A 14,653-nucleotide genomic window follows, 5' to 3' on the forward strand; every position below is an offset into this window, starting at 1 on the left:
AATTAATTATATCTGAAGTATACCCCTGACATGAGAAAGTGTCAGTATAAACAGGTTAGCGCGTAAACGTGACAGAAATCAACTGTCATATTAACTCAGTACTTATGTTCTATAAATAATTATGGTTTTGATGATCTACTATTGTAAAGAAATAGTTTAAGAAAATTTTTAAAATAAAATTGTAACTAATTTCAGTGGCTTACTGATGTTTAAAACGCCTTAACTCGAGTTATAATTACTATAAAAATTTCATTTCGAATTTATATTTTTCCTCATTATATTATCTATATAAACAAGTATTAGTGTAGAAGTACCATTTGTGGCCACTGCTGCCTCTTTGGATATAAAGCTTTCTTTTAATTCATGAAAAAGTACAATGATAAAAAGATTTCTTTGGATTTAATAAGATTTGTTAATATTTAACAAATGGTTTAATGAGCAGGCTCAAATAAATATTTATTAACAGTCAACAAATTATTTATTGAATAGTGTTCCCTTGCACCAAATAAATATTTGTTAATGTATAATAAATGATTTATTAATATTTAATAATTCATTTATTTGACGCAATTTAACGTATTTGAAGATATAACCTAATTCTCCCATAATATAAATAATAACAATATTTTTAAAAATTTATTTCAAGTGGAAAAATGAAGAATATATTATAATAAAAAATTTTTTTTATTAAATAATCAACAAACAATTATTTAAAATAATTTTTATATTTTATATAAAATATGGTCGTGTGGCAACGCTTACTACTATCCAGTTAGTCTCACGCTAATATATACAACTCCATATGATTATATGGAGCCATTTATCGATAATATTCGCTAAAGAATTATTTGTTAAATATTAATAAATATTTATTTGTCTCAAATTAATCCTTCTATCAGTGTGGTCCTGGAAAATCGACTGTTGATTTCAATTTTTAGTATCTTTTTATGTAATAATTGCCAACCAGTAAATTTTACTAAATGTTTTGTAATAATCAAAATACAGAATGTATTTATTCATATCTGTTAGTAAATTTTATTATAATATTGTAATTTTTACTATATTTTATGCATCGAACAATATATAATTTTTTAAAGACTGTGTTTAATGTTCAATTAAGAGAATTTCAATTAATTAGAAAAAAAAAATTATCATTTTACAAAAACATATAAAATTTGACAAGGGGATATATAATATATTTGTGCAATTTGAATAAAAATTTAGTAACTCTATTTTTGAAAATAATAATTAATACAAAACAGTATTTTTGATTTAGTTTATTTTTGAGTTTCATGTGCGCTGGTAAATAAATAAGGTGATAAGAGTATACAGAGAGATGATTTCTTCTATTTAGAGTGAAATACGGTCGCTCCTGGATTTTTATATAATTCATGCAGCAAATTTATTTTCAGCGTACTAAAATAATGCTGAAAATTGAAACAGCTCATTTTTCACGTATCGTTCTATAATTTTGTCAATTATCGGGAGAAGGGCCTATTTTATTTGCATGACACGATTCCCGAATATTTAACTTTAAACGCGGGAGTGATGAAAAAATTTAAATTCTTATTTCGGTTACTAATTAATGTAAAAATTATTTTAGGGTCTCATTTTTTAAAATTATTCAATTCTCTACAAAAAAAGTACTCTATTTTTTTTTCTTATATTTTTATTTGTTTTAAATATCTTGACGAAAAACGCAGATAAGAGGAAACTAAAAAAAAAGTTTTTATTTAAAAAAAATAAAAAAAAAATGTATTGTCCGTTAGTTAGATATCAGTAATTAATGACAAAGTTTATCAGGTGTTCAAAAGAGCTAATCAGTAAATGAACTTGAAGATGAGTAAAGTCCCTAATTAGCTAATGTACTTTGGCAAAGTATCGAAACAGACAGATGGAGCCACGGGAAATTAATCTTCCCTAATGTAGCTTTAACCTTTTATGAATTTAACCTAAAGGCATTTAATAAACATTTAATTATTTAACTTACATACTTTAATTTTTTTTTTTAAACGACAATAACAAAAAAAAAATTTTATTAATTATCAGTTTATTATTTTTGGAATATTTAATTGATTAATTTTTTTAAATTTATATCTCCGCTTCTAATCATCGGGGGAACTTATTTATAGGCTCATTTATTTTGTCATTAAATTTTTTACAAAAAATGTCTCTTCAATTTTCACCGTCGATATATTTGAAGACATTCAAATTCCTAAACAAAATTCTGTCATTTAAAAATTTTGTAAATTTTACAAAATTAATTTTGTTGAATTCATATTTCCGGTCGAAATTTTCATTGAAACTTTATTATATTTTAATTTCAAGTCTCAAAACTAAAAAATATAAATTTTTTAGATATAAAAAAAATTATATTCACTATTAATAATTATATTAACTATTATAATTTTTGTTTTCGCCTAAATGAAATTGACGAGAGTTGAAACATGGAATTTCAAATTCGTCTGTAAAGTTCAGTGTCGTGGCAAAACACGACATCAATCTCAGTATAGAGACACGTGAAATCGTTGAAGAAAAAAAAAAGTATAGTAAGCGTTTCTCGTGTCGAGGATTCGGTACACAACCAACGCCCTACGTGATTGGATTTTCTACTTCTATAACGTCTCCTTTTTTTTCACTATTCTCTCTCTTTACGATATACAGTTTCCACTTTACATGCTTGTCTCAACCCCTTCAATCTCAACCCCTTCAACAACCGACCGGATATCGATAAACCAATTTACTTTTATTTCCTATTTATATTCTTCTTTAGTCAATACTCGATTACACAAATTTTTTTTTTTTTTTTTATTTACAATTTTATTTATTTATTCAAATTAATTTGTCGAAAAAATAAAATTTATGGAACATTTCTTTGTAGAGAATTGAATTGCAAAAAAAAAATGGGTACTTAAAATAATTTTTACGATAATTATAAGACGAGACACAGGAATATTTCATCAATCAATTAAAAAAGATCTTAATATAATTAGAACCCGATTAATTTTTTAAAATTAATTATCGATATTGATCCCGAAATCTTTGAAAATTTTTTGAACTCCAATATCTCGAAAACTTAAAAAGCTACGAAAAAATTAAATCACACTTAAGTTGTAGTAAATTTACCATTTTAAAAAACGAGCCCTCATAAAGCTGTCACCGATAATTTGTTCCCGAGATAATAAACCCCAAAGTCCAAAAACTCGATAAAAATCATAAAATTATTTATTGAAAAAAAAAAAAAAAAAATATCCTTTTAACCGGAAATGGATTTTTAAAATATAAATTATGTGAGACTTTGAATAAAGCATTACAGTTTTTCACTAAACTAAAGTCCATTAGGGTTCAACTTGAGACTAAGTGGCCACAAAAATCCATTATAATTTATTATTTAACCGATAATGTCGTAAAACTCACTCGCAAATCGATTTTTAAATTACTATATTTATAAAAAAATTTAATCGATAATAAACGTATAAAAGTAAAAACTTTATTTCGACCTTAAATAATTATACAAATAAGATCGGGTATTTAGAGGCAGCATAAATATACAAAGGATGTAGAAGTTGTATCATAAATTCAAATGTTACATCGTAAATTCTAATGACACAAGCAATGGCGGTAATTCGCGAAAATGGAGCAGAGTCTAACGTCGCCAACGTTCTCATCGATTCCTCGTACTATTTCTTTACTCTTTTTACTCGTTATCCAATATATGTATATATATATATATATATATATATATATATGCAGTGTGTTGGATGTGGATCAAAACGTGACCCGTCTTTTAATGTATTTAATAAATTATGATACAAAAATTATTTAAATTATAAGATTTTAAATGTCAGTTGTATTTTTGTTAAATTAATAATTCATATCTCGGGTTCTAATTATTTAAAAAATTATTTTAAGAACCCTTTTTTTATTGTCATTAAATTCTTTACAAAAAGTATTTATAATTTTTAACTTCCCGCTATGAATATTTAAAATTTTCAATAGAAGGGAAGTTATTGGTTTCGATCCGATTTTCAAAAATCTAGCTTTCATCAGATGTCGATGTTTTGAGGTCCTAGAAAGCTATTCTGACTATTTCTGGATGGACGTCCGTGTCTGTGTGTGAAATTTTATTATTTTTCGAGATTTTAACCCTCAAATAATTTTCAAAAATTGTTTAAATAAAATTTAATAAATTTAGTAATTAGTAAATAATTCATATCTTGAGTCCTAATTATTTAAAAAATTATTTCAAGGGTCCAATTTTTTCTTTATTAAATTCTCTACAAAAAAGTACTGATTGTCTTTTCTCGTATTTAAATAATTTATCAAGATAAATTATCTAAAATAAATAAATAATTTTTTTTGTAGCAATGGCAAGTTCATCAAGTCCAGGACTTACTGATTCCGCAGTTCCATCCGACACTGATTTCGGTTGCCCACCACCACCGGCAGCTTTTGCATTAATTGGAACACCCAGTGAAGAGATAGAGACGAATACGTCGAAACTTTCAATATCCAGCTTAGCATCCCAACGTTTACCAGGGAATATCACTAGAATAACAAGCTCAGCGTTGTCTTCATGCAAATCTCATGATAATAACTTACACCTGTCGAGTTACAACGATCAGCACAGCTCTGAGGAAGAACTTGAAGTTATAAATAGCCCTAAAGTAATAGCATCCCAGGGTTGTAGACCAGCAACAGCACCAGAGAAACGTAAATGGTCCCAAGTTAATAATACGAGCAGTAATTTAAAACAAACAACGCATTGTAATCAGTCGCAAGGACAACAAGGACATAATCAGACAATTTCTGGTCCTAGTTCCTGTACTGGTGCTGGTACTAGTTCTGGTATTTGTAATTCTGGTCATGGTAGTACTGGAGATATTACTGGGATCGTTGCGACATGTTCAGCACCAGTTAGCAGAGCAGGTAGAGAACCTGGCTCTGGTTCGAGTGATGAAGAGGTAAAATTATTAATTTTTTTTTTGCTATTTAAAAAAAACAATATCTTCAAAATTGATTTTTAAAATGTGAAAAATAAAATGTCTTTCTAGGTTCAAGGTCTATTGGATGATAGTAATAGTAGTGCCCTATCACAACCAGTACAATTTCGTACTTCGCCACCTGTAGATGCTCACAAACCCGGAAGATCTCAATCACCGCCGCCAAAACTTTTTCACGCATCGACGAGGGAAACACGACCACCACCAAGACCAAGATCTAGGCCGAGGCATCATCATCTCTATCATCTTCATCATCATCACCACCACCATCACCATCATCAGCAGCATCATTTTCAGCAGCCGCAGCAGCAACAGCAGTTTAATGTTGAAATGGACATTGGTGAATTGAGTGCGTGTAGTCCAAGGAAGAGACATAGACCACCTCATCGACAACCACGGCCTTGTTTAGATTTTGAAAAAATGCAACAGGTAAGTTTTTTTTATGAGAAATTTACCAACAAAATATATCCAAGTGACCACTCATTTTACTCAGAATCAAATGAGTAAAAATATCCAACTATTAATTTTCTCAAAAAAATGTGTTTTTAAAAATTCAAATTTTTAAATTTTCAAAAAACATTACTTTATCCAAACATATTGATGTGACTACTCATTTAACTCAAAATCTCATTCTCTATCCAGTGATAAACTCAAAAAATCAAAAAAAACTTTTAACTGTTACTACTATAGCTACATTTAATTATTTTTAACCCTAAAAAGAAAGAAGGTTGATAAAATCATTAGATAAAACCATTAGCTCCGGACATTGTGAAATAGTTTTTCGACTGACAACACACAGTAGACCGTGTCCCACGTAACGTTCACACAGTGTGTTGTGTGTTTGGTGAACGGGTTATTATTACTAGCGCGCATGGACACACACCACGATGGGCCTTGGTGGTAAACCAAACGCGATTCCATTACACTTGACTGGGCGTGAAATTGCAAAGCTAGATACTACACTATACCATTACCTATACACACACATGGACATAAAACATACAAAACACAACCAACAAACTCAGACCTAGACAGATGACGGAGACTAGACTACTAGACTATTTGTTCATACTCACACCCTTGCACACATATATGTCATTGAAATGTACTCATACATAGTGACAGAAAATACTATAGAGAGAAAGATGTCGTGTCCGATAATTTTCTAGCTGATACTGAAATTGTCACTGATTTTTTTTTACATTTTTATTTTTATTTGCACACTGAAGCACGTATGAGTAACCAATTAAAATGTATAAATTACTTAATTGTTCATTAGATTTTATAAATAAACTATTCAATATTTTTCCATTGATCGTAGATTGGGGTTTTAATTTTTTTTTTCTTTCAATAAAATTTTTTTTAACTTTAATTTTAAATAAAAGTCTATCTAAAGATTCTTTCAATCATATTTTAAGAACTAGTCATTGTATTGAGTTGAACTTGTGCTCACTTTTCTTATCATGTAATTACTTACAAAAAAACATTCTTCTAACTTTTTCATATTTTTATTCATTTTAAATATATCAGTTCTCGTATAATTATAAAAAAAATAGTCTAAATAAAATTTCACACATGGAAAAAAATGATGCTCAAAATTTTAATAGTTTGTAGTTTATTTTCGACCTAAAATTAGTATATTCGATACTAATATCAAACCAGGATCATTATATATATTACAAAATGGCTATTATTTATGTTAAAATTTGATACACATAGAACAGCAAAATTTGTAATTTCATATATTAAAATTAATATGAAAAAGAATCGATATATTGGTATCTACAGTTATTACTATTAAAATAAACATAGAAAAATTTTAAAAATGAGGAGCCGAAAAATTAGTAAACGTACATATTAATATATAAAGATCTAGTATACGAATTTTTCATTTTATTATTTACTACTTATTCGATATATGTATATAATAAATTAATTTATAATAACGAATAAATAACATTTTATATTAATTATTAGTTAATGGGATAGAATTTATAAAATAAGAGTTAAAAATTTTCGGTATTTTTATGAGCAAAAAACCAGTATCTAGTATACTAATTTTCCATTTTATTATTTACCACTTATTTGATTTATGTATATTGTAAATTAATTTATAATGATGAATAAATGATATTTTAAGCTAATAATTGATCAGTGATATCGAATTTATAAAATAAAAGTTAGTAACTTTTTCAATTTTCAGATGGAAAAATCAGTATCTAAGATACCAATTCTTAATTTGTCCAATCATTACTTTTTAACAGATTATGCCATAAATTAATTAACTTTCACTAATGAGTCACGTATTATTTCTAAAAGTAATAATATTTTCTTACTTTTTGAAATAATTGATAGTAGTTTTTAGGAATCTACACAAATTAGTAAACTACTTTGCATTAAACACATAATAGTACTAATTATTGATAACAGATTCAATTTTTTACTGTTATTTATTAATTTTTAATATTCTTTTTTTTCCGTGATTACTTATTTTTTTAAAATTCATCACTCAGCTCGTAATTATTAAAAAATTAATTTTAAGGGTGCATTTTTTTCCTCATAAACTTTTCTAAAAAAAAGTACTCATACATTTTTTTCATATTTTTACTATTTTTCTAGATAAAAAATTGCAGACACCAAAAATTTGTAAAATTGCTAATAAATTTAATAAAAATTTATAAATAAGCTATTAGTATTATTATTATTATTATTATTATTATTATTATTATTATTATTATTATTATTATTATTATTATTATTATTATTATTTTTATTATTTTTATTATTAAATATAAAAATATTTCATTGATAGTAGATGGTTAGTAAAGCGGAAATTGAGTTGAGAGGGTCGTGATGTCGATACCCGTAATACGTAGTATGCCAATATAGAGATCGAAAAGGGAAAAAAAAGTAAAAATATAATAATGGCGTAAAGGATAAAAAAAAGTTAAGGGTCAGGAGAGAGAGAAGGTAATAGGAAGTTGTAAGGGATCGAGAAATAAGGGTGTAAAGGGATTGATAAAGAAGAATAGAAGCGATGGTATAAAATGTTAGTCGATGACGACAACTATGAGTATGACAACGACGAGGACCTAGGGTAGAAGAAGTTGGCTGTTGGCTGTTGGCTGTTGGCTGCTTGTTGTAGTTCCTTTTGCCGAGATTTCCTTTTTAAGGGTCTCATTAAACGCTAATTGGAAGAGGCTAATTAGTCACGGGGTAACATCGTTTCCCTGAAGTTCTTCTATAACCAACATTCATACTACTTTATACCTTTAGTTTTACCTTTTATTTATATTTGGCTGTGTGAGCTTTTACTAGTTTTATTGACAAACTTGATAAAATTTATAAATTATTATTACGACAAATATTATTCATTAATTATTGCATTATTTTATTAATTAGGACAACTTGGAGATTTTTTATCTAACAAATTTGAAGAAATAGAAGAAAAATTGTTTGTATGTCCTTTTTTTCAGATAATTTAGCAACGAAAAAAATGAGCGCTTGAAATTATTAATGTGCTAATTAGGAGCTGAGTTATAAATTTTTGAATAATAATTAAATTTATAATATTTTATTGAAATTTTTCGAGAGCTGATAGCTTGAAAATGAATAATAATAAGAAGAAATAAATGAAATACTTTTTTTTAGAAAATTTAGCGACAAAAAAGTTGAGTGCTTGGAAAAGACTTTAAATTAATTAGAACCCGAGTTATGAGCTTTTAATTAAATTTTTTTTCCATTGAATTTATTTCGAAAACTTGTTTAAAAATAAAAAAAAATTTGTCGAGTTATCCCTCGTAGGAAATGACGACGGGCCCGGACTTGGTCAAGGCTAGGTCCTATACATACTAACTCTGAGGCCAGTTCGAAATTTAGGCCTGGTCCAAGCTTGCTTGAAAATCGGGATGATAATTCCCTGACAGGTTTAATATTTAACTTGACCCAATATCGAGTGCCAGTATTGTGACAAGACTATTTATATATATAAGTATTGGCCCAATATCGAGCACCAATAAAGGTTGTGCCGTCAACTAATCCCAACAATTTTACACCACGACAAGTGAATCCTACAAATTGATCCCATCGACAACTACCGCAATAAAAATGCAAAATATTTATTAAAATAGATAACAACTGTTATTATTGCACGACTCATGATGCGAAGCATCAGAGTGTGCTTTACGATCGAAACATTTTTTTCGCCTTACTTCGGCAACTATTATTAGCATAAGATCTAAAAATACATGTGAAAACATATATTATGCGATCAGTGGGATTAATTGTTGGTGGGATCACTTGTCAGCAATTAGTTGTTATGGAACCCCAATAATGTACCCAGACTGTATCTAAGTATTGGCTTAATATCGAATGTCAGTATTGGGCCAAGATTGTAGCTAAATAATGAAACATCTGTATACATTAAAAATAAATAAAAAAACAAAATATTATATTGGTATATATGTGCGCGAAGACACATGAAGATAAAGTCGAACATAGAGAAATCTAGCAGACCGATGGACATAATTTTCTGTGCATTTGCTAGGTCTTAAGCCTGGTCCTTCATGACTGCTAGGCGTCTTACCCACAAGGCTATACTAGATACAAAAAATAAGAGTGATTTTTTTTCAAACGCTAAATTTTTTCCACACAACCACACACCATTGGTGAACGAAACTGACAAAGCTGGAGCCTACTTTCACACTTTAACAAACCCAGAAATGCTATACCACAGATCAATCATCAGACTAGGACTAGGAACGAGAAATCTGCGAGGCTGCACGAGCCAGCACAGATTTCAACATTTGCTCACACAATTATTTTTTATAATTTGTGTTTTTAAACCGAAAATTATATGTATTTTTCTATTAGTAGAAATAAACAAACATTAAGAAAAAAAATTAGGCTACACATAGAACCAGAGATTTAAAAGTACCATTTGTTATTTAGCTATCTTATAATAATATCGCCAAGACTGACAATCTGAGGTTCAGTACTCGAAGATTGTCTGACTATTAGGCTAAGACGCGAACGGAGGTTCAGCAGCCCAATATTCTGCCAAGACAGGTCCCGTCGTAAAAATTTTTTTTCCTACCAGGGTAATTTTTATTAAGAATTTTAATATAAAATAAAATGAATAAGACCAAGTTGATGTTCCTACTGTAATTAGAAATGAAGATAAAGATTTTAAAATATTTATTTAGAATAATACGAAATTTTATTTGTAGAAAATAATGTATGAGCTGTAATTGCATAAAAAAAAATTCTAATAAATCTTAGCTAAAAATACCTTACAAATATATATTAGAAGGAATGCCTTTGTGATACGGATTTAACGTGTAGTCGACTAATTGCCACATATTTTCTTGAATGCCTGTGTTGTTTTATTCTGAATAGCGATACTTTCCTCATCTACTATTCATTGAAATAAATACTCGTTACGTGAATATATGTTAGGGTGAGCCAAAAAAAATCAAGCAATTTTTTTATTAACTTAATAAATTTATAGTGGTAAAATAAAAAATCAATTTTACGAAAAATTTGAAATCTTACTAATGATTTTTAGATAGGGTTAACCGGATTTTTCAGTTTTTCGTTTATTAATTATAAAATAGATATTTACGTCATGAGGCCGTGAAGTGGCAGTTTTCTGACAGCGACGATATTTCGATATGAGCTTAAGGTTTGTGGCGGGAAAGTTCGAAACGGGCGTAATTTTAACGTTCGAAGCGTAGCTGAGGACGGAAATTTACGCTCGTTTACGAACATTCGCGTCACTAACATTAAAGCGAATATCGAAAAAAAGTCGTTGTCAAAATCGCCACTAAACGGCCGAATGACGTATAATATTTTTCGTTATTATCGCTCCATAAGTTTAACTTTTGGAGATAGGAGGCAAATAATGACATTTTTTTTTTCTTTTTTTCATTCATTCACTTGTAGGTGAATATGAGTGTGAATGTAGCAGACTTTAGACAAATTTTAAATTACTAATAAATAGAGTAAATAATTAATAAATTTAAATTTTAAAAAATGTGCATTTAACCTCACCCTGGTCTGAAATCGTCTTGTTTAATTTTCTGCAAAAAAATTTCATTTGCAATGTTTTATAACAAATTAAATATACATAGCAATAGATCACAAATTCCGAATGAAAATTGTTTTCTTCATAAAAAAGACGAAAAACTGAAAATTTCGAGGTCTACAATTTATTATTATAATAGTTCAAAATCTTATGAAATATAGTCACGTGTATACTTGTTTTGATGGAAATCGGTCAGAAATAATAAGCATAGGATTTTTGATTTAAAAAAAAAAATCAGGTTTCGATAAAGTAATAATAATATAATTTTCAACCGTCTTTTAGTTTAAAAAAAAATTTGCCTGGAAGTTATATAATGAGTTTTATGGTTTTATTTTGTACGTGCGATAACAAAAATTTCTTTATTTTTTTTTTAAATTGAATTTTTTTTTTTGGAATCGACACCCTTATATATTTACAATATATAGATAAGGTATATTATGAAAGAAATGAAATGATTTAGTTAAGAGACCATGACTTAATTGACTAAATGAATCTAGTAATTTATATGTATAAGATGACGTAAAATATTTGGGATTCACGAAATTTCCGTACGTAATATTGAGATGGAATTTAACTCACTCCTACTTAAGTTACCCGTCCTTTCCTTTCTTATCCTCTTATACTTCTGATAGCTTACATACTCCCAATTACTTTATATACATATCGAAATTCCATAGTTATAAGAGGCTTTCCCTTATCGGCTTTTAATAAATTTACTAAATTAATATAATAATGATATGTATATTAATTTTTTTGCAAATAATAAAAAAAATAATTATTATTTTCATGTCAATGAATTACACTATGAAGACTATGGAGTTAAGAAAGCGAAAAAATTTACCATAGTTTATTAGTAGAGAATTTAATGACAAATAAAATAAGCCATTAAAATAATTTTACAAATAATTAGAACCATTGTATTACAGATTACTGTAACTATTGGAAATTTTACTATATGCTCATAGCAATTTCTGTATGTGTTTATTCCAATTTCCGACAGGTGGCCGACATGGTCCAGCACTACTATGACACCATAACATTCAAACAAGAATAATTTCTCCGTGTAAATTTGTTAGGAATAATTAATTATGACACAAGATTATTTTCAAAATTCTGCACAAATTTTTCAGACACAGCCGTATCCGGATATCTTCAAAACTAATAAAAATATTTGAAATTTTATGAAATACTTTTTTGTAAAGAATTTAATAAATAAAAAAATGAGCTGTTCAATGGGTTTTTACGATAATTAAAGCCCGAGGCATGAATTTTTAAATTCGATTTAATAGTTTCACATAATTTTATTTTTTAATTAAAAAAAAAAAAAAAAAAAATGATTGAGCAATAATATCTTTAAAAATATGAGAAACATCATCGAACACGTTTTTGTATGGAATTCAATAACGAAAAAAAAAGCGATCAACTTTAATTTTCGATAGTTAGATCCCAAGTTATAAATTTTGAAATATAAAATAAATTTGCATCATATGAAAAAATATTGATAAATAATTAATTATCAAATAATTTAATTAATCTTTGAATAAATAATTATTAATTATACACATATAATTGTTTATTTTTATAAATATCACCCATGTCTCATGTCTTGAAAATAATCTCAATTTCACCTGTGAGGCAGGTGCTCACAAAAAAAAATTATCTGCAGCTTACATGCGAAAAAATGAATAAATAAAAAGATGTACATGTTAGTAAACATTTTCTGTAACTGACAAGAATAAAATAAAGTAAAAAAAAAAGTAAAGAGGGAGCCAACAAGGTGGTGAGGTAGTGAAAGAGTAGAAACGACACTTTGGAAAGTTGTCGAGTGAACGAACAAAGGAAATATATACAGACGGACGAGGAAAATTACGATAGAGTAGTGAAAAGTAAGAGAAATGTACTTGCAACATCTTTTCTCTTTTCTCATCTCTACATTTTATTTATATATATATATAGTACACAAGTCTCGTTTGCTCGCGCACATTTTCATTCTCTCATTCCCTCATTCCAGTTTCTCACTTAGCTGTAGACACTTGCATTACGATGAGAATGTTTCTCAGCTTCTCAGTTATTTCCAGTTTATATCTACACAATTCCTACATAGAAAAATTGAATCAAGAAAAATATTCTTTATTCAAAAAATTTATTTTTAATCGATTTGGAAATTCAAAATTTTCTTACAACAAGTAAATAATTATCTTGAATCAAAATTTTTTTTCTTACGTCAATATATTTTTATGCTTAAATCGAAAAATTTTTACTTGTTTCAAAAGTTTTTATTTCTTGATATGAGAGATATTTTTTGAAGAAAGATGTCTTAGTTTTTTTAACAGCATCGCATTTTCTTGTTTAAAAAAAATGAAACCAAGAGAAAAGTTTCTTGGGAAAAAAAATATATGGAAGAAGGGGAAGTCACCGATGCTAGTCAGCAGTAGCGGGAATAGTTCAGTGCTCGCCACGAGATCGCGCTCAGTCGCTTGTAGTGTCCTGGGTAAGAAATATATTCCAGAACTGGGATGTTCCATACTTGAAACGATTCTAGCTTGAGTTTCTCTCTTTCGATTGACAGAATGACAGATAACTTTTCCGATGGTAAAATGGTATATCCCATATTACTTCATGGCATTAATATTTATTATCACTGTCTTAATGTATAATTTTTGCCAATATAAAAACCCGAAAGGTACATTTTCGATAGAAAAAAAAGTGTTTTTTTACTCCATAAATGTACTTGAATAGTCTAAAAAATAATTTATTCGACTCGACACGTCAACTTTCAAGAGAGAGCATGGAAAAGAGAGACAAAAAGAGGCTCTACTTTCCATGGAAGAGAGATTACATTTCTTCGATTAAGAAAATGTTTTTAAATACAAAATTTTTCGTTTTTATCAAAAAAGCAAACTTTTGGAACAAGATAATTTTTTTCTTGGCCCAAGTAAACTTTTTTTTGTTCAAAAGATTGATTTTTTTGGAGTTACATGAGTTATTTTATTTAGCCAAGAAACTATTGTTCAGTCAAGATTTTTTTTTGTTTTTATTTAAAAAATTAATTTTTTGGAGCAAGAGAATTTTTTATTTAAGTCAAGAAATTTTAAATTTCGCTTCAAAAATAAATTTTTTTGAAGCAAGAGAATTTACTGTCTTATTCCGAAAAAAATATTTTTAATCAAGTGTTTTATTTGTCTTGAACTAAGAAAAAAATTGGGAAGACATTTTTCTTGACCCAAGTAAACTGTTTTTTCTTGCCCAGTAAGAAAATTTTTACTTGTCCAAGAAATTTTTTGCATTATAAATTGAAAACAAAAATTTTCTTGGTTCAAGAAAAACTTTCTTGCGTCGAAATTATATGTGTGCACTGATTCAAATAGTTTAAATAAATAAATAAATTCTGGTTAATAAATTAATCTTTTTTTATTTGTAATTCTAGTTTATGGGAAATTTTTATATCTTATGTTTTATGAGTGAGGATAAGATGGAGTATGTGAAATTAATTTTTAAATTAGATGATGTTTTGATGAATTAATGAGTGGTCACATCAATATACTTGGAGCGAAAATCAAAATTT

General features: G+C 27.7%; 1 protein-coding gene and 1 long non-coding RNA gene across 2 annotated transcripts in view; one reads left to right on the forward strand and one right to left on the reverse strand.

Moving 5' to 3' along the window:
• The window catches only part of LOC103579817 (uncharacterized), a 73,700-nt gene that overhangs the window by 30,716 nt on the left and 28,331 nt on the right, over positions 1 to 14,653 (reverse strand). The gene's annotated exons all lie outside the window — the stretch shown is intronic.
• LOC103579815 (protein disconnected) overlaps positions 1 to 14,653 on the forward strand; it is a 43,861-nt gene that overhangs the window by 20,711 nt on the left and 8,497 nt on the right. The window contains exons 3-4 of the mRNA XM_008561352.2: positions 4,366 to 4,964; positions 5,055 to 5,432. Of these exons, the coding sequence (XP_008559574.1) occupies positions 4,366 to 4,964; positions 5,055 to 5,432 (977 nt within the window). The remainder of the gene's footprint in view (positions 1 to 4,365; positions 4,965 to 5,054; positions 5,433 to 14,653) is intronic.

This window comes from Microplitis demolitor, chromosome 6 (assembly GCF_026212275.2).
Source record: "Microplitis demolitor isolate Queensland-Clemson2020A chromosome 6, iyMicDemo2.1a, whole genome shotgun sequence".
NCBI lineage: Eukaryota > Metazoa > Arthropoda > Insecta > Hymenoptera > Braconidae > Microplitis > Microplitis demolitor.